Source organism: Nerophis lumbriciformis, linkage group LG20, assembly GCF_033978685.3.
Source record: "Nerophis lumbriciformis linkage group LG20, RoL_Nlum_v2.1, whole genome shotgun sequence".
Taxonomy (NCBI): Eukaryota; Metazoa; Chordata; class Actinopteri; order Syngnathiformes; family Syngnathidae; genus Nerophis; species Nerophis lumbriciformis.
Genome location: NC_084567.2, coordinates 31,643,612 through 31,671,383, shown reverse-complemented (window position 1 = coordinate 31,671,383; position 27,772 = coordinate 31,643,612). Strand labels below are relative to the sequence as shown.

Genomic DNA, 27,772 nt, shown 5'->3' with positions numbered 1-27,772 from the left:
GTGCGCCTTATATATGGACCAATATTGAGCCACAACAGGTCTCGCAACTACGGGATGCATAACGTAACCCCAGCCTCTACTGTAGCGTCTATTCTATGCGCCTTATAATGCGGTGCGCCTTATATATGGACAAAGTTTTAAAATAGGCCATTCATTGAAGGTGCGCCTTATAATCCAGTGCGCCTTATAGTGCGGAAAATACAGTAATAGATTTGAGCGCCGTGTGTAATGTTCTATATTTTCAATGGAACATATAAAATGATGTTTACTGCCATCATATTGCAGTCTACCTGTATCTCTTATGTTTGACTGCCATCTACTGGTTTGATTGATTGAAAATTTTATTAGTAGATTGCACAGTACAGTACATATTCTGTACAATTGACCACTAAATGGTAACGAACACCCAAATAAATTATTCAACTTGTTTAAATCGGGGTCCACGTTAATCAATTCATGGTCACACTTATTACACAAGGTGCCAAATAAAATAGCTTTGAGGTCGGTAAGCACAACCAATAATATTAGGCGCATAGTTATAAGGCGCACTGTTGAGTTTTGAGGGAAAAAAAGGATTTTAAGTGCGCTTTATAGTCCGGAAAATACAGTATGTTTTGTCTTGCATCACCTAGTGGTTGTTTATCATGGCTGCTGACATTTTCTTGCGGAAATTTCCGTCATGTTATCTCTTCACTCTGCCGTGCCAACAGGTCGTGACATGGCGGTCGGGACGCTCTGGACTGCGCGGCGTCCTCGCAACACTCTGCGAACTTCTTGGCCGCCCTGCGGGCGAAATGCACGTCGCCACGTGCCTTGGTGACGGCGGCGTACTCGTGCGACTTGAGCTTGCCGTAGTAGTCTGAGAACTTGTTGTAGAGGATGGAGATGGGCATGCCGTTGAGGATGATGCCGAAGGAGATGCACGCGAAGGCGAAGATGCGGCCCAGGTTGGTCTCTGGGAGCATGTCGCCGTATCCCACCGTGGAAATGCTCACCTGAGGCATGAAGAAGATGTCAGTGTGGGGCGACGTTGGCATAGCGGTCAAAGTCAACTCACAGACGCCCACCACCAGGCGAGCGGCATGGAGGTGAAGTTGGTGTTGGGAACGTCGTGCTCCACTGTGTAGACCATGGCTGAAAACACAAAGATGCCCATGCCGATGAAGAGCAACAAACAGCCCACCTAAACAAACACACGTGAGTTAATGACGTCCTTTTGAAACTGGCAGATGTTTCCACAGCATGTGACCTGCTGGTAGCATTGTCTCAGCGTGAAGCCGAACGCTCGAAGGCCTGTGGAGTGGCGAGCCAGCTTCAGGATCCTGAAGATTCGCATCAGACGCATGATCTTCAGAACCTGACCCACCTGCAGAGAGGAGGATGCCGCTAGCATAGAGATGTCTGATAATGGCTTTTTTGCCAATATCTGATATTGTCCAACTCTTAATTACCGATTCCGATATCAACCGATACCGATATATACAGTCGTGGAATTAACACATTATGCCTAATTTTGTTGTGATGCCCCGCTGGATGCAAGGTTTTCCAAAATAAATTAACTCAAGTTATGGAAAAAAATGGCACTGCCATATTTATTTTTAAAGTCACAAAGTGCATTATTTTTTTTAACATGCCTCAAAACAGCAGCTTGGAATTTGGGACATGCTCTCCCTGAGAGAGCATGAGGAGGTTGAGGTGGGCGGGGAGGGTAGGGGGTGTATATTGTAGCGTCCCGGAAGAGTTAGTCCTGCAAGGGGTTCTGGGTATTTGTTCTGTTTATCACGGTGCGGATGTTCTCCCGAAATGTGTTTGTCATTCTTGTTTGGTGTGGGTTCACAGTGTGGCGCATATTTGTAACCGTGTTAAAGTTGTTTATACGGCCACCCTCAGTGTGACCTGTATGGCTGTTGACCAAGTATTCCTTGCATTCACGTGTGTGTGAAAAGCCGTAGATATGTGATTGGGCCGGCATGCAAAGGCAGTGCCTTTAAGGTTTATTGGCGCTCTGTACTTCTCCCTACGTCCGTGTACACAGCGGCGTTTTAAAAAGTCATAAATTGTACTTTTTGAAACCGATACTTTCCGATATTACATTTTAAAGCATTTATCGGCCGATAATATCGGCAGTTCGATATTATCGGACATCTCTACGCTAGCATCAAACACTTGGAGACAAACTGACAGAAGCAACATACCTTTCTAGAATGTGAAGCATACTGCAATTAGTACAAAACCCAAAACCAGTGAAGTTGGCACGTTGTGTAAATCATAAATAAAAACAAAATACATTTGGAAATCCTTTTCAACCTGTATTCAAATTGAATAAACTGCAAAGACAATATACTGGTAAATATTAGCTCATTTGGAATTTGATGCCTGCAACATGTTTCAAAAAAGCTGGCCCAAATGGCAAAAAAAAAGACTGACAAAGTTGAGGAATGCTCATCAAACACTTATTTGGAACATCCCACAGGTGAACAGGCTAATTGGGAGCAGGTGGGTGCCATGATTGGGTATAAAAGCAGCTTCCATGGAATGCTCAGTCATTCACCAACAAGGATGGGGCGAGGGTCACCACTTTGTGAACAAATGCGTGAGCAAATTGTCGAACAGTTTAAGAACAACATTTCTCAATGAGCTATTGCAAGGAATTTAGGGATTTCACCATCTAAGGTCCGTAATATCATCAAAAGGTTCAGAGAATCTGGAGAAATCACTGCATGTAAGTGGCCATGCCCGTGACCTTCGATCCCTCAGGCGGTACTGCATCAAAAACCTACATCAGTGTGTAAAGGATATCACCACATGGGTTCAGGAACACTTCAGAAATCCACTGTCAGTAACTACAGTTTGTCGCTACATCTGTAAGTGCAAGTTAAAACTCTACTATGCAAAGCAAAAGCCATTTATCAACACCCAGAAACGCCGCCGGCTTCGCTGGGCCCGAGCTCATCTAAGATGGACTGATGCAAAGAGTAAATGTGTTCTGGCGGGTCCACATTTCAAATAGTTTTTGGAAACTAGTAGTAAAAGAGTGCGGTTACTAGACTGGCCTGCCTCTAGTCCAGGTTTGTCTCCCATTAAAAATGTGTGGCACAATATGAAGTCAACGGAGACCCCGGATTGTTGAACAACTTAAGCTGTACATCAAGCAAGAATGGGAAATATTTCTACCTGAAAAGCTTCAAAAATGTATCTCTTCAGTTCCCAAACGTTTACTGAGTGTTGTTAAAAGGAAAGGCCATGTAACACAGCGATAAAAATGCCCCTGTGCCAACTTTTTTGCAATGTGTTGCTGCCATTAAATTCAAAGTTAATGATTTGCAAAAAAAAAAAAAAAAAAGTTACGTTTTTCAGTTCGAACATTAAATATCTTGTGTTTGCAGTCTATTCAATTGAATATAAGTTGAAAAGGATTTGCAAATCATTGTATTCTGTTTTTATTTACGATTTACCCAACTTTACTGGTTTTGGGTTTTGTACATTAATGACGTACGATTGGGCGTGAGTTTTAGTAGGAAATACCCACAAGTTTTTACCTTTCCAACACGCGTCATGGTCTCAATGTCTCCAGATTGCAGGTGTGCGTCCTCTTCGTCTAAAAACTCCAGGGCCATCTGCAGGTAGTGCGGCAGGATGGCGATCAGGTCGACAGAGTTCAGGACGCTACGTACGAAACATCGGATGTCAGGGGTGGACAGCAGGCGAAGAGCGTACTCCAAGGTGAAGAAGGTGATGCAGAAAGTCTCCACACATTCGCCGTGGGACTTTCCACTGAGCTGCCCCGATGGTGTCTAGAAAAAGAAAACTACATTTTTCTTCCTGTTTTTGGTTCAAGTGATTGAGAAGTGATATTGTCAGGGTCTCTCAAGTCTAAGTGATCCTTGGTGACGGGCCAGACTGAGGTCCGACACCTCACCCAAAGATCAAGGGAATCGCCTGGTGGTCAGGCCTTCAGCTGTTGGGTGCTCGAATCTGATTGAAGGTGCAGAGAAATCCCTGTGTGGTTCAAAGACTTGGAATATTCTTGATCAGTTTTTCCAGAAATGCAGACATACGGAAAATCGCGATACCATGCCAGGGATTGGGATCCGACTGTCATTTGTGACAAACATCGGGTTTGATCTACAGTTGGTTATGTTCAAGGTTAGGTTTAGTTTGCCGTATGTATTTTTGGTTGAAAAATAAACACACCGTGTACTGCATCTCCTCCACTGTGTTCAACGTCATGGCAACCAGCGAAATCAGCACAAACATGGAGGACGCCACCGCTATCAGCTTGGCAGCAATCGAGGAGAAGGGCTTCTCCATCATGTTCCAGATTTTCCAGCGGGTGTGGCCAAAGACCATGTTGCGATACAAAGCCTCGTCCTCCTCCAACTCCACCATCTCCACCTGAAGGACACAGAAGACCATTACACGGCTCACAAGAGTTTTACCGCAATCCAGAACACTGAAGTTGGTCGTTTCCTGTCTTCAACTAAGAAATGGAACTGAACATCAGCGTTCTTCATTATGTTCAACGACAATCTTGTTACGATCATCAGCCATGTTTTACATCTACTGTCCTCTGGAGGTCGCATCTTGGAAGATTATGTCAGGTTCAAACACTGATGACATCTATTAAACAAGACAAGAAGCAAAGAATTAAATTTGGCTCAATTTGAGGAGAGACGCTTGGACATCTGTACCCTTGTACAGTGTCATTACGCTCTGCCAAAAGATTGTACGCCTCTCCCTTTATTTGGACTTTCTCTGACCACATGACAACAGCTGCTTCTAAGGGACGAGCTCGTAAACAGCCATCGCCTTTGATTACAACAGTTCACAGAAAAGGTCGTAAAAGAGTTCAAAAAGGGGTTCGTAAAACAGTACAAAAGGAGGTTCAAAAAGAGGTCGTCTGGAAGTTGGGCAGATCCTGCCTTCTCTCCGCTCTGTCATCCTTGGGTTAAAACAATATCTTTCTGTTGATTACAATACATGAAAGAAAACAGAACACCTTCATGTTGCTTACCCCCTACACAGTGGAGTTTCACAAGCCTTCTTGGTAGGTTTCAAAGACAGCCTTTGCTTCTCACGGGGCAGTCAATGTAACAAAGTTTTTGTAATAACTTAGAAACAATTATTGTAACAGATTACCAACCTGTTTTCGCTCTCCAGGAGTGTTTCACTACCAAAGACTAGGCTACTAAGCACCTATGCTACACCAAGAGGTTTATTTCTGATGCCACCACATTCACACAACGTAATCACAACCCGGCCAAAGCAGAAGCTTTTGGTCACAGATAAAGTCCACAAAGCTTTTTTCCCCATGTTGGGGAGGACATTTCCGAGATGGTTGAGATCCACAGAGCCTGTGACCGCGCATTCAAACCATCAAGGGCTACAAATCTCTGCTACAGAGATCGAGTAGCTCCTTCAGCCACAAGACCGTTGCATCCAAAGTGTAGGAAGGAGCGCTACCACAAATCTTTTCTCCCCAAAGTCATGAGATTTTATAACACAGTTTGGGGCCAACACATCCATCGCGATTGACCACTCAACAGGGCTCGAATTTAACCACGGCAAAAGCCGCGACCGCCCTTGTGACTTGCCGTAATGCCCTAAAAAAAATTTGACCAACCGACGGCAACAACATGACTTACCACCCTTGACTTTTTACTTGTTAATGGACGAGGGATGTAACGGTAAACGGTATAATTCGCGATAAAATTCTAGATTTTTTAAGTACCACAAAACCGTCATTTATTAATGCATTTTAGGCAACACAAAGTCATTTGGCTTGATAATCATGGCGGACAAGCTACACGGACTTTGCTCCGGAGATTTCCCCTTGGAGTTAACTGAGCCAAGCGCTTGGTTTAACGTAATTTTCCCGGCGTGTGTTTAAGAGCGCACTGCTGTGTTTGGATGGAGACAGGTGTGGACAATATTGGGAGAAAAACGCAGTTGTCCCCATACTAAAAGTATACAGTGAAGGAGAAAACTATTTAATGTTGCTTTTATTTTCTCATTGCAGTGTTTATCAGCTGCTGTGACAGAGTTAATGAGGTGAGGAAACATGCGGCAGGCGATGTGTCGTGAACGTTGTCACAACTTGTTTATAAAGTTTTTAGTTTGTTGACTGGGATGTTTACTGGTCCTTTATTTAACTGCAAACTGTATCAATGTTCAAAGAGCATCAATACTAGCTAAAATTATTTGTCATCATCGAATTGAACGCTGGCTGTGAAGATTGTGTATTCGATGTGAGAGGTGTCACCCCTCTTTATTTTTGTTGGCCAAACTGTTGTACTGAACTACAAGGAGGCGTTGTTGGAGAAGAACAAAGCTTGTTTATTAGACTTCATCTTCATTAGCCAAACTGCTTTGAGTTTTGCATATTAATATCAAAAAATAAACACCATGTTTTTTTTTTTACATTTGTGTTTTTGTCATGTCACAAAGGTGTTACATCAAAAATCATTCATGTGACACATCATTTTGTTAGTTTTATTGTGCATAGTTAATATTAGGAAAAAAATAATGCATAATCTCATCAGTGTCCGCCCCTCCCAAGGAGTGATTAACAAACTAAACACAACCTCACAGCTTTCTCGACCGACAACAATGACAAGACCAACTAGGGTAATGCTATTTATGCACAGGATTCATGATTGTTATGATTTGTATTTTACATTTTTTACTCTTTTCTTCCTGTATCGTGGGTCTTTTTTTTTCTTCAATTCTCTCCATGTCTGGTACAGCACTGTATAATTGACCACAAAGCTGCTAGCATCTTGAGGCCGAGGACCTGTGGGATGAGAACATGTGGTTGAAAGTGTGCCAAGAAGCAGCCTTTTCTCCACACACCATCTGTCAAGACCAGCACTGATTTAGGTCAGACACAGTCAGCACGCAGATTAGGTAAAAACGACTAAAGAGTGCAGCAGGATTAGATTAGATGACATTTTGTAGTCACACAGAGTCTGCATAATTCAGAGTTTAATGTTCGGATGAAGTTTCATTTAAAATGGTTTTATTTTTGCTCAATTAGCAGTGCCATAGCTTAAAGTGGTGTCTAGTTTCGTAGGGGCATACCCCATCTCTTCTCCTTGGCCCTTAGATTTCAGTTGGTCGTGTCCGGGGCGTGCTATGACGTGTAATGATGAGAACCATCGTTAATATAATTTTTTAACATATGTAATTAGGGATACCTAACGAATTTGGTACTTTTATAAGTACTGACTGAATATCGTCTGTTGTGCCAGGTAAACCACACACACGGTACCGTATTTCGATACTTTTCTTACACCGGCTTGGCAGCCAAAGAGGTGTGTTTGTAACACACTGCCTCTAGGTAATGTTGCAATTTTCCATGCCAACAAAGAAAGTGTCACGTTCAAACACTGATGACATCTATTAAACAAGACAAGAGGCAAAGAATTAAACAGACAGAATTCAATTTGGACTCAATATATCGAGGAGAGTCGCCCGGACACTATACTCTGGTACAATCTCCAGCACGCTCTGCCAAAAGATTGTATGCCTCCTTTTATTTTGGACCCTCCCCGACCACATGGCCACAGCTGTTTCCAAAGGCCTAAGGTCGCAAAAAGTTCACAGAAAAGGTCGTAAACAATTCACAGAAAAGGTCAGTTCAAAAAGAGTTCGTAAAATAGTTCAAAAAGAGGTCCATAAAATAGTTCAAAAAGAGTTCGTCTGGAAATTGGGCAGATCCTGTCATCTCTTCGCTTTGAAGTCCTTGGGCCAGAACAACATCCTTCTGTTGATTACCATACATGAGAGAAAACAGTAAACCCTTCATGTGGCTCTCCCCCTTACACAGTGGAGTTTTACGAGCCTCACTCTTGGTAGGCCTCAAAGACAGCCCCTGTCCTTTTGCCTGGAACTTATTTCAACACAAATTTTTTTGTGATAACTTACAAACAATTATTCTAACAGAAAGTATGCCTGATAGCAAGTGCTCAAAAGGAAGGCTCCACTTTTCAAAAATAAGCAAGATGCTAATTTGCATTCGATATGCTATATGCATGCTACTGATTAGCATTACTGATTTTACATGGCGATTTAATTTGGTAATGATAACTGCAACTTAGATGCACATTACAGTCTAACAGCTACGGTTTAATAAGTACAATACTCATACTTGCCAACCCTCCCGATTTTCCCGGGGGAACCATTCTCCCGAATTTCTCCCAATTTTCACCCTGACAACAATACCGGGGGCGCGCCTTAAAGGCACTTCCTTTAGCGTCCTCGACAATCTGTCGTCACGTACGCTTTTCCTCCATACAAAAAGCGTGCCGACCCAGTCACAGATTATCACACACACACGCGCACGCACACGCACACGCACGCGCACACACGCACACACGCGTGAATGCACTGCATACTTGGTCAACAGCCATACAGGTCACACTGAGGGTGGCCGTATAAACAACTTTAACACTGTTACAAATACGCGCTACACTGAACCCACACCAAACAAGAATGACAAACACATTTTGGGAGAACATCCACACCGTAACACAACATAAACACAACAGAACAAATACCTAGAATCCCTTGCAGCACTAACTCTTCCAGGACGCTACAATATACACCCCCCGCTAACACCAAACCACGCCCCCCCCCCAATCTCCCGAATTCGGAGGTCTCAATGTTGGCAAGTATGACAATACTTACAGTATAAACACTTTAACACACTAAGACTTAACAAAAACAAGACTGGCACATTCAAATCAATGGCAAAGACTACTTCCTGACTACGATAACACACCCAGGGCACACTGAAATTAATGCATATTTGCAAATGAAACCCAGAAGTGTAAGGAATCAAGATATGACAACTGGACAGCATAGTTATTATCAGCTCAGAGTTCAATGTTAAAAAGGGTATTAGCATTGATTGATGTAAACTTTTATTAGTAGATTGCACAGTACAGTACATATTCCGTACAATTGACCACTAAATGGAAACACCCCAATAAGTTTTTCAACTTGTTTAAGTCAGGGTCCACGTTAATCAATTCATGGTAAAATGAATGTGAAAAGGTACCCATCAATACCCGTAACGTAGCGTGATATTAAAAACACCCACCTCAGCCATCAACTGCTTCTGTATTTTCAGCTGCTCGTTCAGTTCGTCTTGTCTCTCCTCAAACGAGATGCGACAGCAGCGTTGGCTGTTCTTGATCCGGACACCCCAGTAGTTGATCTCCTCCAGGAAGTTGCGAGGGCAAAGTTCCTCTTTAATGCACAACACCCCAGTCCTGGTTGAATGAAAAATCCCAGAGTTAAGGGTTTTTGATTTTTACTTTGTTCTGACAAATTTGTTTTACCTATAAAAGTTAAAGATATTATGGAAGATAGTGGGGTCCCGGTCAAAGAAGAACTCATTACTGTGGACCATGTAATCGTCACACAGGTCCAGCTTCTTACAGTGGTCAGTATACACGGCCAGGCGGCCAATCCGGGTTTTTGGATACCTGGCAGCTAACCTGTAGGGCAGACGGTACACCTGAAAAGAAGAAAGCAATAGAATACATTTTGAATATTTTCAGGCAAGATCATTTACACTCCTTGTCACATGCATTTTGATAGAACTGAAATATTTGAAGTATCTACTCAATCCCATCAATTACAGATGTCCGATAATGGCTTTTTTGCCGATATTTGATATTCCGATATTGTCCAACTCTTAATTACCGATACAGATATATACAGTCGTGGAATTAACACATTATGCCTAATTTTGTTGTGATGCCCCACTGGATGCATTAAACAATGTAACAAGGTTTTCCAAAATAAATCAACTCAAGTTATGGAAAAAAATTCCAACATGGCACTGCCATATTTATTATTGAAGTAACAAAGGGCATTATTATTTTTTTTAACATGCCTCAAAACAGCAGCTTGGGTGGGGTTGAGGTGGGGGTTGGGGGGTAGGGGGTAGCAAGGGGTGTATATTGTAGCGTCCCGGAAGAGTTAGTGCGTCAAGGGGTTCTGGGTATTTGTTCTGTTGTGTTTATGTTGTGTTACGGTGCGGATGTTCTCCCGAAATGTGTTTGTCGTTCTTGTTTGGTGTGGATTCACAGTGTGGCGCATATTTGTAACAGTGTTCAAGTTGTTTATACGGCCACCCTCAGTGTGACCTGTATGGCTGTTGATCAAGTATGCGTTGCATTCACTTATGTGTGTGAAAAGCCATAGATATTATGTGACTGGGCCGGCACGCTGTTTGTATGGAGGAAAAGCGGACGTGACGACAGGTTGTAGAGGACGCTAAAGGCACGCCCCCAATATTGTTGTCCGGGTGGAAATCGGGACAATGGTTGCCCCAGGAGAGGCACTGAAATTCGGGAGTCTCCCGGGAAAATCGGGATGGTTGGCAAGTATGCCCTACGTCCGTGTTTTACCACTCCGTACAGCGGCGTTTTAAAAAGTCATTCATTTTACTTTTTGAAACAGATACCGACAATTTCCGATATTACATTTTAAAGCATTTATCGGTCGATAATATCGGACATCTCTAGTAATTTACACTCCTTGTCACATGCATTTTGACAGAACTGAAATATTTGAAGTATCTACTCAATCCCATCAACATCTTCCACAGAGGTAGCAGACTAGTCCACATTTGCTTTGGGACCTTTTGGACATTAAACCACATCCTTCATGTGTGCTGTAGGGAATAGTCTAGCATTATGAAGTCCAGGAGCCTCATCTACTAATCTTGTTTACGCACAAAAATCTGGCGTGTGCCCTTTTTCCACGGATGAGATGTTTCAAGAGTGAAATAAGCATGGAAATGCGTTTGAGACCTCATGCCAACTTCATGTACGCACATTTCTACAGTCTGGATACTTTGGCGACACACAAAGGTGATTGGTAAACAATTCACATAAGAAAGCCTTGACTTGTTTATGCTAGTGAGCAAGCCTACTATTTGGACAAGGCAATCTTTTATGCCTGGTTGGTCCTGCAACTACGACACAGCTTGGGGGGAGGATACGGCCAGTTGGGCGGACGGCAGCAGCCGGTGGTGGTTGCGGGACACTGGCACCGGAGACAGTTGGGGAATGGGCAGATTGTGTCGAGTGGCTGCGACATCAAGTCCTCTCCTTTGTTGTTATAATTGAGTAAATAAACAAGGGTTCAATCTTCAGCTCTCACTGGATCGGTTGGCAGCCGAGAATCAGCACTTCCAAGTCAGAGTCCATGGTTCTCACCCGGAAAAGGGATGAGTGCTATCTCCGGGTTGGGGAAGAGATCTTGCCCCATGCGGAGGAGTTAAAGTACCTCAGAGTATGGTTCACGAGTGAGGGAAGAGTGGATCGTGAGATCGGGCGTCTTCAGTAATGCAGACGCTGTATCGATCCGTTGTGAAGGAGGAGCTGAGCCGGAAGGCAAAGCTCTCAATTTACCTGGTCGATCTACATTCCCATCCTCACCTATGGTCATGAGCTTTGGGTTATGACCGAAAGGACAAGATCACAGGTACAAGCGGGCGAAATTAGTTTCCTCCGCCGGGTGGCGGGGCTCTCCCTTAGAGATAGGGTGAGAAGCTCTGCCATCCGAGAGGAGCTCAAAGTAAAGCCGCTGCTCCTCCACATGGAGAGGAGCCAGATGAGATGGTTCGGGCATCTGGTCAGGATGCCTCCCGAATGCCTCCCTAGGGAGGTGTTTAGGGCATTTCCGACCGGAAGAAGGCTACGGAGAAAACCCAGGACAAGTTGGGAAGACTATGTCTCCCGGCTGGCCTGGGAACGCCTCGGGATCCGAAGTGGCTGGAGAGAGGAAAGTCTGGGCTTACCTGCTTAGGCTGCTGCTCCCCAAGGGTCTAGGTCATTGATATCCAGGCATGTTTATATGTACTCTTTCAATCCTCAAAAAATACGTAATTGACACAAGAAACTAATTTTTGAGCAGACTACTGTAAGAACTAATTTTGTTGCAAGTCACCCAATTTATATTTACCTTGGGGGTAATCTGGGGTCCTCCACATGTGGTGCCATGACCTCGGAAATAGCTGTCACCAACAATTGCCGCAACTCCTTGGTCAAAAGGGTGTGGGGCCCTTCATCGCCAGTGTCTAAGCCTGTTTTGGCCACGTTTTGGTGGCGGGCAGCCATCCCCCACTTAACATCCACCTGGATGTCAGACCTTTTTTTTTTGGCCAGTGTGCGGGTCTTGGAGCTCATTTCATTCACCTCCTCACATACTCTCCCACTCATTTATTTTGTTTGCTGCAAGTCTCGGCTGAAAGCGTGCTAAAAATGACTTTTTTCTTTATTTTACATGCTTCCGCTCCCGGAAGAAGCACTTTCAACTGGATTTGAACGTACGCCTATTAACAATAGGAAATACACGCAACTCTTTATACATAAGGGCCCTGGTCCTACTATTCCATTTTTTTTATTTTTTTTAACAATCAGTGCAGTAGCTTGGTTTTCATTGCCAGCAGTAAGTCAAACGTAGGGATATTCAACTAAATTGGTTTGGTAAACAGGGGTTAGTGTATCTGCCTCACAATACCAAGGTCCTGAGTAGTCTTGGGTTCAATCCCGGGCTCGGGATCTTTCTGTGTGGAGTTTGCATGTTCTCCCCGTGACTGCGTGGGTTCTCCCCGGGTACTCAGGCTTTCTCCCACTTGCAAAGACATGCACCTGGGAGATAGGTTGATTGGCAACACTAAATTGGCCCTAGTGTGTGAATGTGAGTGTGAATGTTGTCTGTCTATCTGTGTTGGCCCTGCGATGAGGTGGCGACTTGTCCGGGGTGTACCCCGCCTTCCGCCCGATTGTAGCTGAGATAGGCTCCAGCGCCCCCCCGCGACCCCAAAGGGAATAAGCAGTAGAAAATGGATGGATGGTTTGGTAACCATATTTCCAAAAGAGGGGCTGGACTTCTTCTTTCACTATAAGTTAAAGTTAAAGTACCAATGATTGTCTCACACACACACTGTGTGGCAAAATTATCCTCTGCATTTGACCCATCACCCTTGATCACACCCTGGGAGGTGAGGGGAGCAGTGGGCAGCAGCAGTGGCCGCGCCCGGGAATAATTTTTGGTGATTTAACCCCCAATTCCAACCCTTGATGCTGAGTGCCAAGCAGGGAGGTAATTAGTCCCATTTTTATAGTCTTTGGTACGACTCGGCTGGGGTTTGAACTCAGTCCTATTTGGTATATTATGGAGAACCAGCATCCTCTTCCTCGAGTTGGTCTGTTTGAGGACCTTTTGCAAAAAAGCTAGTTAAAGATAACCCCTGACAGCATTTTAAGAATCTGCAGCAAACATTTTTTTTTTTTTTTTAAATGAACTGGCAAGCCACCAGTTGAATAGCCCAAATGATGAAAAAGATACGACCTAGATTAGAACCTTGAGGAACACTACTAGTATAACTTAAGATGTTGAACAATTCACTACTGACTGCATTTGAGGAAAAGTTACAGCAACACCTTAGTTACATAGACCACATTACAAGAAAAACGTGTTACTGTGAAAGGAGAGGACTTAAAGGGCTGCCTTGAGAAACGTCTCGGTTAAGTTTGGACCCAAAGGTTTTTGGTTTGTTGGCAAGGTTAAAGGGTCAATGCGAGTATCTGCCAATGTGTTTACAGTGGTCCTAGTTCCTCTATACAACATGAGCACTCTAGTGTTTTTAGGAAAAAAAAGGTCTCCCAAGCATACTTGCCAACCCTCCCGATTTTTCCGGGAAACTCCCGAATTTCAGTGCCCCTCCCAAAAATCTCCCGGGTCAACCATTCTCCCGAACAACAATATTAAGAGCGTGCCGTGATGGCACTGCCTTTAGCGTCCTCTAAAACCTGTCGACGCGTCCGCTTTTTCACCATACAAACAGCGTGCCGGCCCAGTCACATGTTGTATGCGGCTTCAGCATACACACGAAAGTGTCTGCAAGACATACTTGATCAACAGCCATACAGGTCACATTGAGGGTGGCCGTATAAACAACTTTAACACTGTTACAAATATGCGCCACACTGAACCCACACCAAACAAGAATGACAAACACATTTCGGGAGAACATCCGCACCGTAACAACATAAACACAACAGAACAAATACCCAGAAACCCTTGCATCCCTTACTCTTCCGGGCTACAATATACACCCCCGCTACCACCAAACCCCGCACCCAATCTCCCGAATTCGAAGGTCTCAAGGTTGGCAAGTATGCTCCAAAGCTTTGAACTGAACTACGGGTCGGTATGGTGTCACGCCAGTTGAAAAGCCCTGCTGTGAGGGCAAGATGGGCGAAACAAGCGGCAGAAACTAATATTCCTTGCAGGACGTACAGTATAGGCTCTTAAATATAGGGTGAGGAACGCCCAAGGGATGGATCTCGGGCATATATTTCAGAAGCCTCCATGGGGAGATGGCCCAGCGGTAGACATTTCAGTTTCCCTCCAGGGGAGCTAGAGAGTTGCATCTTTAAGGAGACTGCTGCCCCCAAACAAGCAGGAAGAAAATAGATAAGGCATTCCTAAATGCTTGAACACTTCTCAGAAATATGAGTGGCAATAAGCATGAACTGCACTCTAACGTAATTTGCATCAATCTGATCCTTATTTTGCTTAGACAGCAAAATCCTTCATAAGTTAAAGCTCAATTGGGATATTTTAAAGGTCTTTGTATCATTTAACATTTCAATAAAAGTTGTGGTTGACTATGCTTGGATATTAATTGAATGTGTAATGGTCAAGAGAGTCTTCTCAATGGGCACGAGACACCATTGAGCCTTTCTCGAAGAAAAAATTCCCCTATGCTTGCATTGTTTGACTGAACGAACCGTTCAGATCGCGAAAAGGATAAATGTTTATTTTCAGTTCCTCCAGAGGTCATCAAGAAGGGGGGAAGAGTACAAGATTTTATGAAAGACAACAGTGGCACACGCCAGTTAAAGTGAGCAGAGTCGAAGAACGCTAGAGTTTGAAACAACCACCTCGTTAAAGGTTTATTATATTTTTAATATACTTTACTCGTTTAGTATTTCCCATTGAAGTATTATCTTGATCATGGTTGTATCTTAATTTTAACAAACAAAAACCAGGAATTTTTTTTTCTCTCTCTCTTTTTCTTCCTTTCGATAAAGAAAATTACATTTTCAAAATAAGCCTTTGAGGACTTCCCATCTTTTGCTTTTTGGCATCATTATCGGTTTCAACCATATAACTTTCTAAAGTTGAAAAATACTGAATAAATGTTTTAAATTAATACTAAGTGAATATCTGTTTTTGGCCTTAAAAATAAACCTTTTACTGAGTACTATAATTAAATTGACTAAATCATGACTGTCAATACACTCTCCTAAAATAACAGAAACCACATCAAGCTTCATAAACAAACCAATCCTTAAACACATTTTTTCAACTTCCACCCAAAACGAAGACAATATGACAATACCAAAACAAATGCAGGGTGGATTCAGACTCCTGACAACAAAATCATCTGACTGTCACATTCCATACTTAACATTTTTCCCGTGGGTAAGAAGTTATAAATAATTTTAATTGGAAAATAACGATTTTGCACATCGATAGTTTTGTAGATTAATTTGAATATTGCATGCCACGGCAACGGGCAGTCAAAAAAGTCCTCCCATTTTCCATATGTGTGGGGCAGCCTTCAAAGATTTCTTTATTAAATAAATTATATATTTTTCTATTTATTTTAGTTCCTAGAATTTCTTATTAGAGGTTTACAAACTAATAATGTAGTAGTTCCATAATTATTTGTTTCCATCAAAAACCAGGAAGTTAAAGTTAAAGGAGAACATTATCACCAGACCTATGTAAGCGTCAATATATACCTTGATGTTGCAGAAAAAAGACCATATATTTTTTTAACCGATTTCCAAACTCTAAATGGGTGAATTTTGGCGAATTAAACGCCTTTCTAATATTCACTCTCGGAGAGATGACATCACAACGTGACGTCACATCGGGAAGCAATCCGCCATTTTCTCTCTTTGGTCGGTGTGTTGTCGGAGGGTGTAACAACACGAACAGGGACGGATTCAAGTTGCACCAGTGGCCCAAAGATGCGAAAGTGGCAAGAAATTGGACGAAATTTGTTCAAAATACGAGGCTGTGGGGAAAGCCGACGAAATGGTCAGTCGTTTGTTCCGCACACTTTACAGACGAAAGCTATGCTACGACAGAGATGGCAAGAATGTGTGGATATCCTGCGACACTGAAAGCAGATGCATTTCCAACGATAAAAACCTTAGCTTCCCTGGCCTGCTGACATCAACTCCAAAACTGGACAGATCAGCTTTCAGGAAAAGAGAGCGGATGAGGGTATGTCTACAGAATATATTAATTGATGAAAACTTTATTCATTACTCGCGGTTTTACGTAAATTATTATACATAAACTGTGTTTACCAATTTAGCTTGAAAACATTTATTTTTTCAATCATTCGAGTACATTCGGGTAGTCTTGTGTAATGCAGTATTTTGTGTCTATTTAGGTATGGTAAACCGGAGTGCTGAAATCATGGAAAAATATATGTTCTTAGCGCGCCTGAAATGGGCTGTCTGCACTCTCAAAGTGCATGTTGTTGCCAAATGTATTTCATATGCTGTAAACCTAGTTCATAGTTGTTAGTTTCCTTTAATGCCAAACAAACACATACCAATCGTTGGTTAGAAGGCGATCGCCAAATTCGTCCTCGCTTTCTCCCGTGTCGCGTCGTTTGTCGGTTTCGCTTGCATACGGTTCAAACCGATATGGCTCAATTGCTTCAGTTTCTTCTTCAATTTCGTTTTCGCTACCTGCCTCCACACTACAACCATCCGTTTCAATACATGCGTAATGTGTTGAATCGCTTAAGCCGCTGAAATCCGAGTCTGAATCCGAGCTAATGTCGCTATAATTTGCTGTTCTATCCGCCATGTTTGTTTGTATTGGCTTCACTATGTGACGTCACAGGAAAATGGACGGGTGTATATAACGATGGTTAAAATCAGGCACTTTGAAGCTTTTTTTTTTTTTAGGGATATTGCGTGATGGGTAAAATTTTGAAAAAAACTTCGAAAAATAAAATAAGCCACTGGGAACTGATTTTTAATGGTTTTAACCCTTCTGAAATTGTGATAATGTTCCCCTTTAATGTACCAATGATTGTCACACGTCAATGATAATTTGTCAGGAAAGGTACTTTTATGTCTCCCCTCTTGTTTATATTGTACACGTGTCAGAGCACATAACAGAACAAAAATCAAATATGGTGATCATCCATCCATTTTTTTTTACCGCTTTTCCCTCTCGGAATCGCGGGGTGTGTTGGAGCCTATCCCATCTGCACTCGGGCGGAAGGCGGGGTATACCCTGGACAAGTCTCCACCTCATCACAGGGCCAACACAGACAACATTCACACAATAGGGCCAATTTAGTGTTGCCGATCAACCCATCGCCAGGTGCATGTCTTTGGAAGTGGGAGGAAATCGGACAATCCGGAGAAAACCCACGCAAGGAAAAATATGCAAACTCCACGCTGGAAGACCGCGAGCCCGGGGCTAAAACCCAGGACCTTCGTATTGTGAGGCACAAACTAACACTTTTCCCCACCGTGCTGCCCCAAATATGGTGACGTAATTGTTAGTTTGTTAAATGGATATGCAGTCTCAGGTGTCGAGCTGTCGGGTTCTAGTTAGTTTACATGAACGCCTCCTCGCAAGACGCAAAGTTGAATCATAAAATGCATCCTTACCCGAGGAAAAACGATGCATAGTTATCCGGGAGAGTCTTGATACCAATTTCCTTGACCCAAGCCCAAGACTATCTTGGGCCACTCACATTAATAACATAGTAACACAAATGAGCAGAAGCATCTCAATCATAAGAAGTGCCTATTTTTTAACGAACACAACTATTAAGCAAGTTCTACAATCCCATGTATTGTCACATCTTGACTACTGCCCAGCACTCTTGTCTAATGCATCTAAACAAGAACTAAATAAAATCCAGCTTACCCAAAAGAGAGCTACCAGACTAGCTCTCCATTGCTCATTTAGGACCGGCATTGAGATCATGCATAATGAATTGTCATGGATGAGAGTTGGTGAAAGACTAGCTTGTAGTTTGATTCTATTTTATAAATCTATACATACCATACACCTGCTTATCTGTATTCTCAGCTGTTGCTTGCTCGTGACAGTCACAACTATGGTACCAGGCTAGCCCATACTTGCCAACCTTGAGACCTCCGATTTCGGGAGATGGGGGGGGGCGTGGCTAAGAGGGGAGGAGTATATTTACAGCTAGAATTCACCAAGTCAAGTATTTTATTTATATATATATATATATATATAAATAAAATAAATACTTGAATTTCAGTGTTCATTTATTTACACATACACACACATAACACTCATCTACTCATTGTTGAGTTAAGGGTTGAATTGTCCATCCTTGTTCTATTATCTGTTACTATTTTTCAAACCATGCTGAACACCCTTTCGCAGGTACCCAGAAAGGTTTCGAGTACCACCAAAAAAACTGAATCTCTGAAGACAGTATAAAAATCTGTGTTAAAGGTGTACAAATACTGTTTGTATAATAAGCATGTTATTGTTTACAAATGAGGGTTAAGAGTTCAGTACTAAAAAAAAAAGAAGAATGTGGCTTAAGTACAGTTTTTTAATTGAGCTGCTGCATTTTTTGGTTGGGTTGTTTATTTCTTTTGAGTAACTTCTAAATTTCTAAAAGGGGAGGAATGTAATAGAGTGATCTATGTTTGTCTGTTGCCATCTCCTGGTGAATGTTGGCTATAGCGTACTGGGGTTACTTTTTGGTTGGCCAACGATTTACGTGGTGTTGCGCACCTGACGTCAAGTGTGTGAGTCTGTTCTGAAATCTACAGTAAAGAGAGTACTTAATCACCTCGCCTGGTTATTGCCTCCAACTCAATATATTACAACAACATTGCTGTTTACGGCAGACGAACTGCTTTACGGTAGAATAAAACATGACTGCTGTTGTGTGTTACCGCGCTGGGAGGACGTTAATGAAACTGCCTAACAATAAACCCACATAAGAAACCAAGGACTCGCCCTCGATCATTCTACAGTTACGTGTTTGGGCAGGCACGCTGTTTATATTGTGGGAAAGCGGACATGAATACAGGCTGTTGACACGTCACTCAGGTCCACATGGAGCTGGAGGAGGCGTGGCTTCCAGCTCCACCTGAATTTCGGGAGAAAATTTGTCCCGGGAGGTTTTCGGGAGAGGCGCTGAATTTCGGGAGTCTCCCAGAAAATCCGGGAGGGTTGGCAAGTATGGGCTAGCCCTAAGAGGTGCTCTCACCCGTCTTGAACCCCAAAGTGATGTTTTGAAAAAGACGGTTATGTATAGGGCAATCACTTATTGGAATCAACTTCCACAATATCTGGTATCAATCACCAGCATAGTGGGTTTTAAGAATAGACTAAGAGTAGAAGTATTGCAGAAAGAGTTTATTCTAGATTGTACCTAATGTCAAGACTGGTTTTATTGATTATTGACTATTTTATTGATTATGGGACAAGCAGTAGAAAATGGATGGTACTTTTTCGTCACTTATTGTTTGTCTTTGGTACACTAAAGTGTATATTTTAGGCCATTGGTTATTTGTTTTATTTTTGCAAAAATATATATATATTTTTATATTGCTCTTTTTATCTTTGGTATGAACATTTCAATAACGAATAAAGTAAAATACGTCCTGGACCAAAAATCACTTCATATTCTCGACTGCTCGCTAGTATTACCATATCTGAGTTATTGTGCAGAAATATGGGGAAATAACTACAAATGTGCGCTACATTCGCTAACCGTGTTACAAAAAAGATCAGTTAGAATAATACATAATGTTGGATATAGAGAACATACAAAGACTTTATTGAGTCAAAAATATTAAAGTTCGGTGATTTGGTAAAATTGCAAACAGCTAAAATGATGTACAAAGCAAATTATAACCTGCTACCAAATAATGTACAACAATTCTTCTCAACTAAAGGGGAGAAATATAACCTTATAAGAAAAAATAATTTAAAACATTTATATGCACGTACAACACTTAGAACTTTAAGCATATCAGTATGTGGAATTAAATTATGGAATGGATTAAGTAAATAAGTTAAAAATTGTACTCATATGATCCAGTTCAAGAGGTTGTTCAAAATAATAGTGCTTACAAAGTACAAAGAAGAAGAATTATGAGAAATATTTCCAACCTTATTGGAAATAAGATATTCTTCATCTCAGTTAATGACTGAATTAATTAATTACAAAACTGTTGTGTATACTAATTCATAGATGTTATTTTATTATATAAAAAGGTCAGTAAATGATTCTATATATTTGTAAACGCTCTGAAGTGGGAAAGGGGTAGGATTAAATAAGCTTTGCTTCTTCCTACTCCTTTTCGGGCATGATGTAAAATGAAATGATATGAAATTGTGTGATGTATTATGCTGTAAGTGTGTTCATGTTCGAAATAAACTAAAGAAAGAAAGAAAGAAAATTATGTAAACTTGAAGTTATTGGGGTTTTTTTGGTTCTATGTTGCGGCTATTTTTGTATTACGGTATAACATTTTATTATTTGATCTTGTACTACATTGTAATCTTTTGTTTTGTGATTGTCTGATGTTTTTTGCCTGGACCCCAGAAAGAATAGTCCATACTTGCCAACCCTCCCGGATTTTCCGGGAGACTCCCGAAATTCAGCGCCTCTCCCGAAAACTTCCCGGGACAAATTTTCTCCCGAAAATCTCCCAAAATTCAGGCGGACTTAGGTCCATGAGGACCTGAGTCCGCTAACCCACAATATAAACAGCATACCTGCCCAATCATGTTATAACTGTAGAATGATGGAGGGCGAGTTCTTGGTTTCTTATGTGGGTTTATTGTTAGACAGTTTCATTAACGTCCTCCCAGCGCGGCAACAACAACACAACAACAGCAGTCACGTTTTTGTATACCGTAAAGCAGTTCGTCTGCAGTAAACAGCAATGTTGTGACACTCTTAAACAGGACAATACTGCCATCTAGTGCATTTGATGAAAGCACTTTTGTGCGTGCCACACAGCAATGCATCATCAGAGAGGGTGTTCAGCATGGTTCGAAAAATAGTGACAGAATAAAACAAGGATGGACAATTCAACCCTTAACACTCATCTACTCATTGAGTTATGTGTGTGTATATGTGTAAATAAATGAACACTGAAATTCAAATATTTCTTATATATACAGTATAAGAAATACTTGACGTTCAGTGAATTCTAGCTATATATATATATATATATATATATAAAATACTTGACTTGGTGAATTCTAGCTGTAAATATACTCCTCTCCTTTTAGCCACGCCCCCAACCACGCCCCCGTCCCACCCCTCCCCCCGAAATCGGAGGTCTCAAGGTTGACAAGTATGGAATAGTCTCCACTGCGGTGTAGACTATTGGGGATCCTTAATAAACTAAACTAAACACAAATAAGTTGTCGACCTCCATGCTTTTCCAAGTTTTCATCCATTTTGTCGTGTAAAATGCTGTTGGCGCTTAAGATAGTTCCAATATGTCTGGGAACCGAACCGACGGATAAGCCTTGATATCACTTTTTTGCTAAAGTATAGGGATCTATTTCATTGCATAGTATCTGGTTTTTGCAGGAAGATCTCAGCCCCTTGAGTACTCCTTGTGCTGCACAACAGCCATCTTAGCTTGGTTGACCACCACTTTTTTCCCCACTTAAGGGAAGAAGTAACGTGTCGGAATACAAGCAATTGTAACACTGATCAGGACAATCTAGACTTAACCATCCTAAAATTGTTGAAGATGTAAGTGGTAAGAAACTTACGGTTCCACCAACATTGATGTTAAGCGTGAAGTGCTTTGCAGGAGACAGTAGCATGCGAGTTAAGGATGTATCTTCTTCCTCTTCGTCATCCTCTGCATAAAGATCATACAGGTCTGTGCCTAAGTCCTTTACAAAAAGAGAAAAAAAACAGGCAACGGACAGCTAAAAATAAACACTCCCACAAGCAAAATAAGCCAACTTGAAATACAAATAATCTGAAAGAAGTAAATGAAAAGTCTGACCTGCATTGAATTCCATGGCTTCACAAAGATCTTTGTGAGATCCAAAAAGTCATCCAGTTCTCTAAAGGTCGCAGTGCGGCTGCCGTGCTTGTAGCCTGGGAATAAGCTCCTACTGCGAGCTCTCAGGTGTTGCAACATGCTTGAAGGCTGTCAAACTACCAAACTCACAATTGGCATACAGCAGGTAAGGTCAGTTCCTTAAATAAGAGCAAAACGTTTTTGCATTTGCATATCAGCATTCCAATCATCGTGGACACAAAAGGACCATGACAAGGAGTATTTCTGATTGCTGCAGATGATCTGGGTGCTTAGGGTGTTTTAGATGGTATTATCCTTTCTTAATCCCTGCCCCCCTACTTATACAGTCACTCTACTTGACATATCCAGTTGACTGGGACTGCATGAGGTGCCTAATATGGAATTTTAATATACTGCACATAAAAACAATGGACCTTAAATTGACACACTGCAAAAACTGAAATCTAAGTAAGATTACATATCTCAAATAAGGGTGATATTTGCTTAGTTTATGTCTGATAAGAATTCTTCTCACTAAGCAGATGTTATGTTAGTGTTTTACTTGTTTTAAGGGTTTTGGTCCTAAATGATCTCAGTAAGATATTACAGCCTGTTGCTGAGATTTTATGACTTATATTTGAGTAAAACATGCTTGAAACTAGAATATCAACTGTTGCAAAGCTGTGTCATTAACACTCACAAGTATAAAACAACTTTTTTAAAGTAATAATTTCTTGTTTCAAGCATGAACAAAAAAAAAATCCTGACTTTGACACAATTGTGTCTCATAATTAAAACAGATGACAGCCAAATGGACTTTGCAGTTTTATTTTCAATGAAACAATAGAAAATACGTACTCATATAAGTACAGTTATTAGTGAGAATATACTTATTTTAAAAAGGTATTTTTGGGTTCATTGAGGTTAGCTAATTTTACTTGTTTTGGAAAGTCTTAAGCCAAATTCTTGTTCTATTGGCAGATAATTTTGCTTAGTTCAAATAAAATACCCCTAATTTTTGTATTTTTTTTTCTTGTTTTTGAACACTGACTTTTTGCAGTGCACAAATTCAATACAGGTCTATATTTTTCATTTACAGCGCAAAAGCCATGGAGCTTTGTGGTTATGCAAAGATAAAAACCGATACAGGAAACTACAGACTGTGGCAAAGAATACACTACATGGTCAAGGCTCAGGGAAAAAATGTACATCACAAAAATCACATAAGGTCATACAATTTTATCGACCGCTGAATTTCCTTGAACTCTCAAAAAAATAAAATGGTATTAGATGACATGTGACTCTGCTGTACCAAAAGTTAAGTTGATGTATTTTCTCGGAGTAGACTCATTTTGCATTGTTATAGCAGATGTAACGGAAAGACAATTACATTTACAGTTTGAGCTCAAACACTTAACGAAAAAGGCGATAGCTTTCAAAACCCTGAAATAGCATCCAAAGAGCCCAGTTCGAAGTTAAAGGAGCCATATGTAATCATTTTATGTCATCATTGAATGGCCCAGATAGATCAAAAGGCATTACTAAATCATGTTCTTTTCGAATATCTTTAACTGATAATGGTAGTTCAGCCGGGATATGCTCATTTCAAAATTAGATTTACAGCCCTGATATCTTATTTTCATTTCGATGTCACGCCCTCCACAGCTTGACCAATTAGAACGTCTGAGTGTCACATCCAAGTTGCCAGTTACGCACCGGCATCTTCGTCTGGCTACTACCACTGGTAGAGTTACTAAACATGTCAGAACTTAATAAATCTAAAAAGGCGTCATTACAATTCTCAACTTATGACAAAGCCAGGAACAAAACTATGATTTGTATCGGGATGCCTAATAAAGACAATTTTTTCCTCTGACGCCAAACTAGCTAATTTCCTCCTTGATAAGAAAACGTAAATGCCTTACTTGCCTATTACTTGTAATAAATGTAAGTGGACATTCCATATGTAAACTATATTGTCCAATAGAGTCTATGATCTTGTCTAACAAAGCTAGTATATTCGTGCAACGAATGCATATTGTGATGGTGCTTAGCTCCTAGTGTAATGCTTAGCATGCTAGCCCGGTCAATGACAGATCGACATATAGGCTAACGGGGGAAATATATGCCCGTTAGCATGTATGTCAATGTGTATTTGAACTGACAGAGCAAAATATATTTGACAAATAAAACTTGTGGACATGGGTAGTGTCAGTGCCTATTTCATCCTCAATATGCTGATACGCTGAAGAAATGGGTTCCAACATTAGCAAGGCAATGTGAAACATATGGAGACAGCCAAATCACATGATTAAATAATTATAGTGTTTGCATATTGTGGACTACATGTACCAAGTTATATGGCAATCTGAAACAGTAGCCTATAGGCATACCTTGGTAAATGTCTATTTAGTTTTGGGTGTACATTAGGCTGCTAAGCATGCTCTACTTGTTTTCACCAGTATAAGCATTGCTAGCGTTGGTTATAGTTGGTTTTAGTCTGTTTTCCCAATAGTACAGACAATACCCATACGATTGCCATGTGTTGTGATATAGTACGCAGGCATGACGTACTTCTTCCTGAAAATAGCCCAAATTCTGTGTAAAATTTGTAGGTTATGGATTTGTTATTGATAAAATGCTTGTCTATTCAGTGATTATTGTCCCAGCACCTCAACCCCTAGTAAGAGGCATTGATAGTTTGAAGTTCCTTGGAGTAGTCCAGTTGATAGAGCTGGATTTGGCTGCGTATCTAGCAACCTCAGGGAGAGGGGGAAGGGACTACAGAATTTTGATCGTGATTGCAGTACCATTTCTGGACTGATTTTTTTTACATTATGACTCTTTTATACTCCATCGTATTTTGTCCCATACATTTGTGGCAAGCAGCCATATATACAATCCCCAGCAAAAAAATAGGAAGTCAAACTTGGATGTTCTTTCAGTTTAATTTTGTGGAAAAGGTAGATAACAGACATGACAAAACTACAGTATAGTCATTTCAAATGGCAACTTTCTGGCTTTAGGACACATGAAAAGAAATCAAGAAAATACTTTGTGGTAGTCTAACAGTTCCATTTTGATTTCAAGCAAAAATGAAAATATGGAACCACAGAAAACTGAACAAATTTTTTGGAAGCACCCTAAAAAAAGGTTCATTTCTAAAGCTAATACTTGCATAAGATTAATTTTGTTCATTAGTCTGCATTTAAAAAGGAGTGTTCATGTGTAAGAGAGCTGTTGTGCCAGGTAAATTAACATGAATCATGGCTTCAACACGAGAGATGCTAACTGAAACAAAGGAGAGGATTATAAAACTAAGTTAAATCATTACGCAATGTTGCAATAGCTTGGATCGTTGTAAAAGGCAAGGAAAACTAAGCAATAGGTCTTGAAAGCAGAAAATGCACAGCAAAACAATTGTAAAACAAATGGGCGGAAACAGGAGTCACCGTCTGTGACCAAAGTTTGAGAAAGTCAAAAGGAAATGAGATTTAAATACAGAAACATTAAACGCAATCAACTCAACGGAAAAACCAAGGTTTCATTGGGCTCAGAAAAAGCAATTGTGCACCATACGCATTTCGTTATTACTTGCAAATCTGCACTGGGCAAATGGAACTTTTGTTTGGTGACTTTCCAATTAGATTTTTGAAGAGGACTGCCTGAAGAAAACATGCACATTTCCAGTCATTGATGATATGGGGCTGCATGTCAGGTAATGGAACTGGGGAGATGGCTGACATTATAGCCTTCATAAATGCACCAGTTCACATTGACATTTTGGACACTTCTTATTTCATCTATCGAAAGGACGTTTGGGGATGAGCTCCTTTTTCAAAATAATGCATCCTGCCATGGAACAAAAACTGTATAAAAACTTTCTTTGAAAAATACATGGTCAATGTCACGGCCTGCAAATAGTTTGTGTCTCAATCCAAATTGAATATCTTATACGGAAATTGAAGAAAATGGTCCATGACAACACTGAAACCTGAGAAAGATTGATGAAGAGTACAGTTTGTCACTCATTAAGTCTAGGCCTCAGAGACTTCAAGCAATTATAAAAGCCAGAAGCGGTGCAACAAAGCACTAGTGGTGTGTTGTAATTTTTGTCATGATTCAATATTTGTTTCTTCAGTATTGTGTGATTCCATAAATGTTTTCACTCTGCTTGATCTAAAAGTGAAACTACCACAGTTTAGATTTTAGTGTTTCTTAAAACCAGAAAGCTTTTTTTCTACAAAATTAATCAACTGAATTAACATCCTCCAAGTCTGGGGATTAAGTACATTTTTTGAGGGGTTGTACAACTGTCTAAATGCAATTTGTCGTTACAACTTTGTACAAGTGGCGGTATCCATCAGAATGCTCTCACAGAGTTTGATGGATTTCTTACTAAAAATTGGCATAAGTTCAAACCCAAAAAAATAAAAATAAAATATGATTTATTAAAGTACGCAGGCACACTCCTCCAAGCACATTTGTTTTAATCGGAATTATTCGCAGATGTACAGAGAGCACGCTCCCTTAAAAATGCACAAATCATATTTAATTTAGCCATGTGCCTGAGATCTGCACACTCTGCCCAATCAAGATTCAGTACGAGTCAGTCGGAGGTGCAGCAATTGAAAGGGTTGAAATTGCGATAAAAAGCTTTGGCCTCTGAAAACAGCACCCAAGCTTAAATTTAAAAAAATGGAGAGATTCAGAAAAGGTTACAAAGATGGATGTACATGGCCAAAACAGACGAGAGCACTGGAAATAAAAGTAATGCTGCACCCTGATTGAAAAAAAGAAAGTCACTGCAATGATACATTAAACTTCAGAAGGGGTCGGTTGTATTTGGTTTGAAATATTTCAAATTTAAACATGCCAGCAATATCACAAAGGATACAAAAGAGTTTGACTCTTGTTTGATGACTACATTTATGATTATAACACAAGAGGACTTTAATTAATGTACACCACCACCGGCTGCTGTCCGCCTGACTGTGCTGGAGTCGCAGGAACATGTGACAGCAATAGGTAGCAAAATGATCACCTACATAAATTAATAGACACTCACAAATATGTAAATGACTCATTAAATGCACTGGCGAAAGTTAATTTTGTGTCCTTGCCTGGATTCTTTGACAACGTTGAAATCAAATTTCAAAGCCCGAACAACCGCCTCTGTGTGTCGCCAAAGTATCCACAGCCTCTACAAATGTGCATTCGTGAAGCTCTGCACATATACACACACTCAAGTTTACCATAGACTGGATACATACTTGTTTTTGTGGGTATGCAAGCTTAGCACATGAGGCCCGTTCTGCCAGAGAATAAGAAGAGTGAGCAGGAAGGATCAGCGTTGCCAACTCTTCGCAACGGTGAGCTCCTCTCCTATCTAAAAAGTACAGAGTCCGTACTCAGTCTTGTGGCAAGAAAAAAAGACGAGTACATTTTTTTTTGCTTTTTTTTTTTACTCACTTTGTCTCGTCGGCAGGTTATTCCTCTCCCCCTTTGTCCATTATCATTACATGAACATGTGTTATGGCAAATTACAAGACGACGTCACCTAGACCCACCACTACATAGGTTGCAATCCTTTGGGAAAAGACAATAAAACAAGCACACTGCTGAGTCAGGAAGCCATG

General features: G+C 41.0%; 1 protein-coding gene across 2 annotated transcripts; it reads right to left on the bottom strand.

Annotated features, from left to right (window-relative positions):
• Window positions 1–332: 332 nt before the first annotated feature.
• On the bottom strand, window positions 333–27,755 carry kcnv2a (potassium channel, subfamily V, member 2a). Of its 2 annotated transcripts, none has more exons than XM_061980807.2 (11): window positions 27,606–27,755; window positions 27,407–27,522; window positions 22,116–22,312; window positions 21,874–21,999; window positions 9,345–9,523; window positions 9,104–9,275; window positions 4,195–4,395; window positions 3,540–3,794; window positions 1,250–1,366; window positions 1,058–1,183; window positions 333–995 (listed from the first exon to the last, which is right to left on the bottom strand). In XM_061980807.2, exons 3-11 carry the CDS (start codon window positions 22,251–22,253, stop codon window positions 678–680), a joined length of 1,632 nt encoding a protein of 543 aa, XP_061836791.2. In that variant the 5' UTR covers window positions 22,254–22,312; window positions 27,407–27,522; window positions 27,606–27,755; the 3' UTR covers window positions 333–677. The 2 variants fall into 2 exon arrangements, with proteins under 2 accessions (XP_061836791.2, XP_061836790.2); XM_061980806.2 differs by having other exon boundaries at window positions 22,116–22,270.
• Window positions 27,756–27,772: the final 17 nt, after the last annotated feature.

Excerpts from the sequence above, each read along its gene's own strand:
- kcnv2a (XM_061980807.2), bottom strand. The coding sequence starts at position 22,253 with ATGTTGCAACACCTGAGAGCTCGCAGTAGGAGCTTATTCCCAGGCTAC. Across the intron at positions 3,795-4,194 it reads TGGAGGAGATGCAGTACACG|ACACCATCGGGGCAGCTCAG; the intron begins GTGTGTTTATTT and ends TTCTTTTTCTAG. Across the intron at positions 1,367-3,539 it reads CCATGACGCGTGTTGGAAAG|GTGGGTCAGGTTCTGAAGAT; the intron begins GTAAAAACTTGT and ends TCCTCTCTGCAG.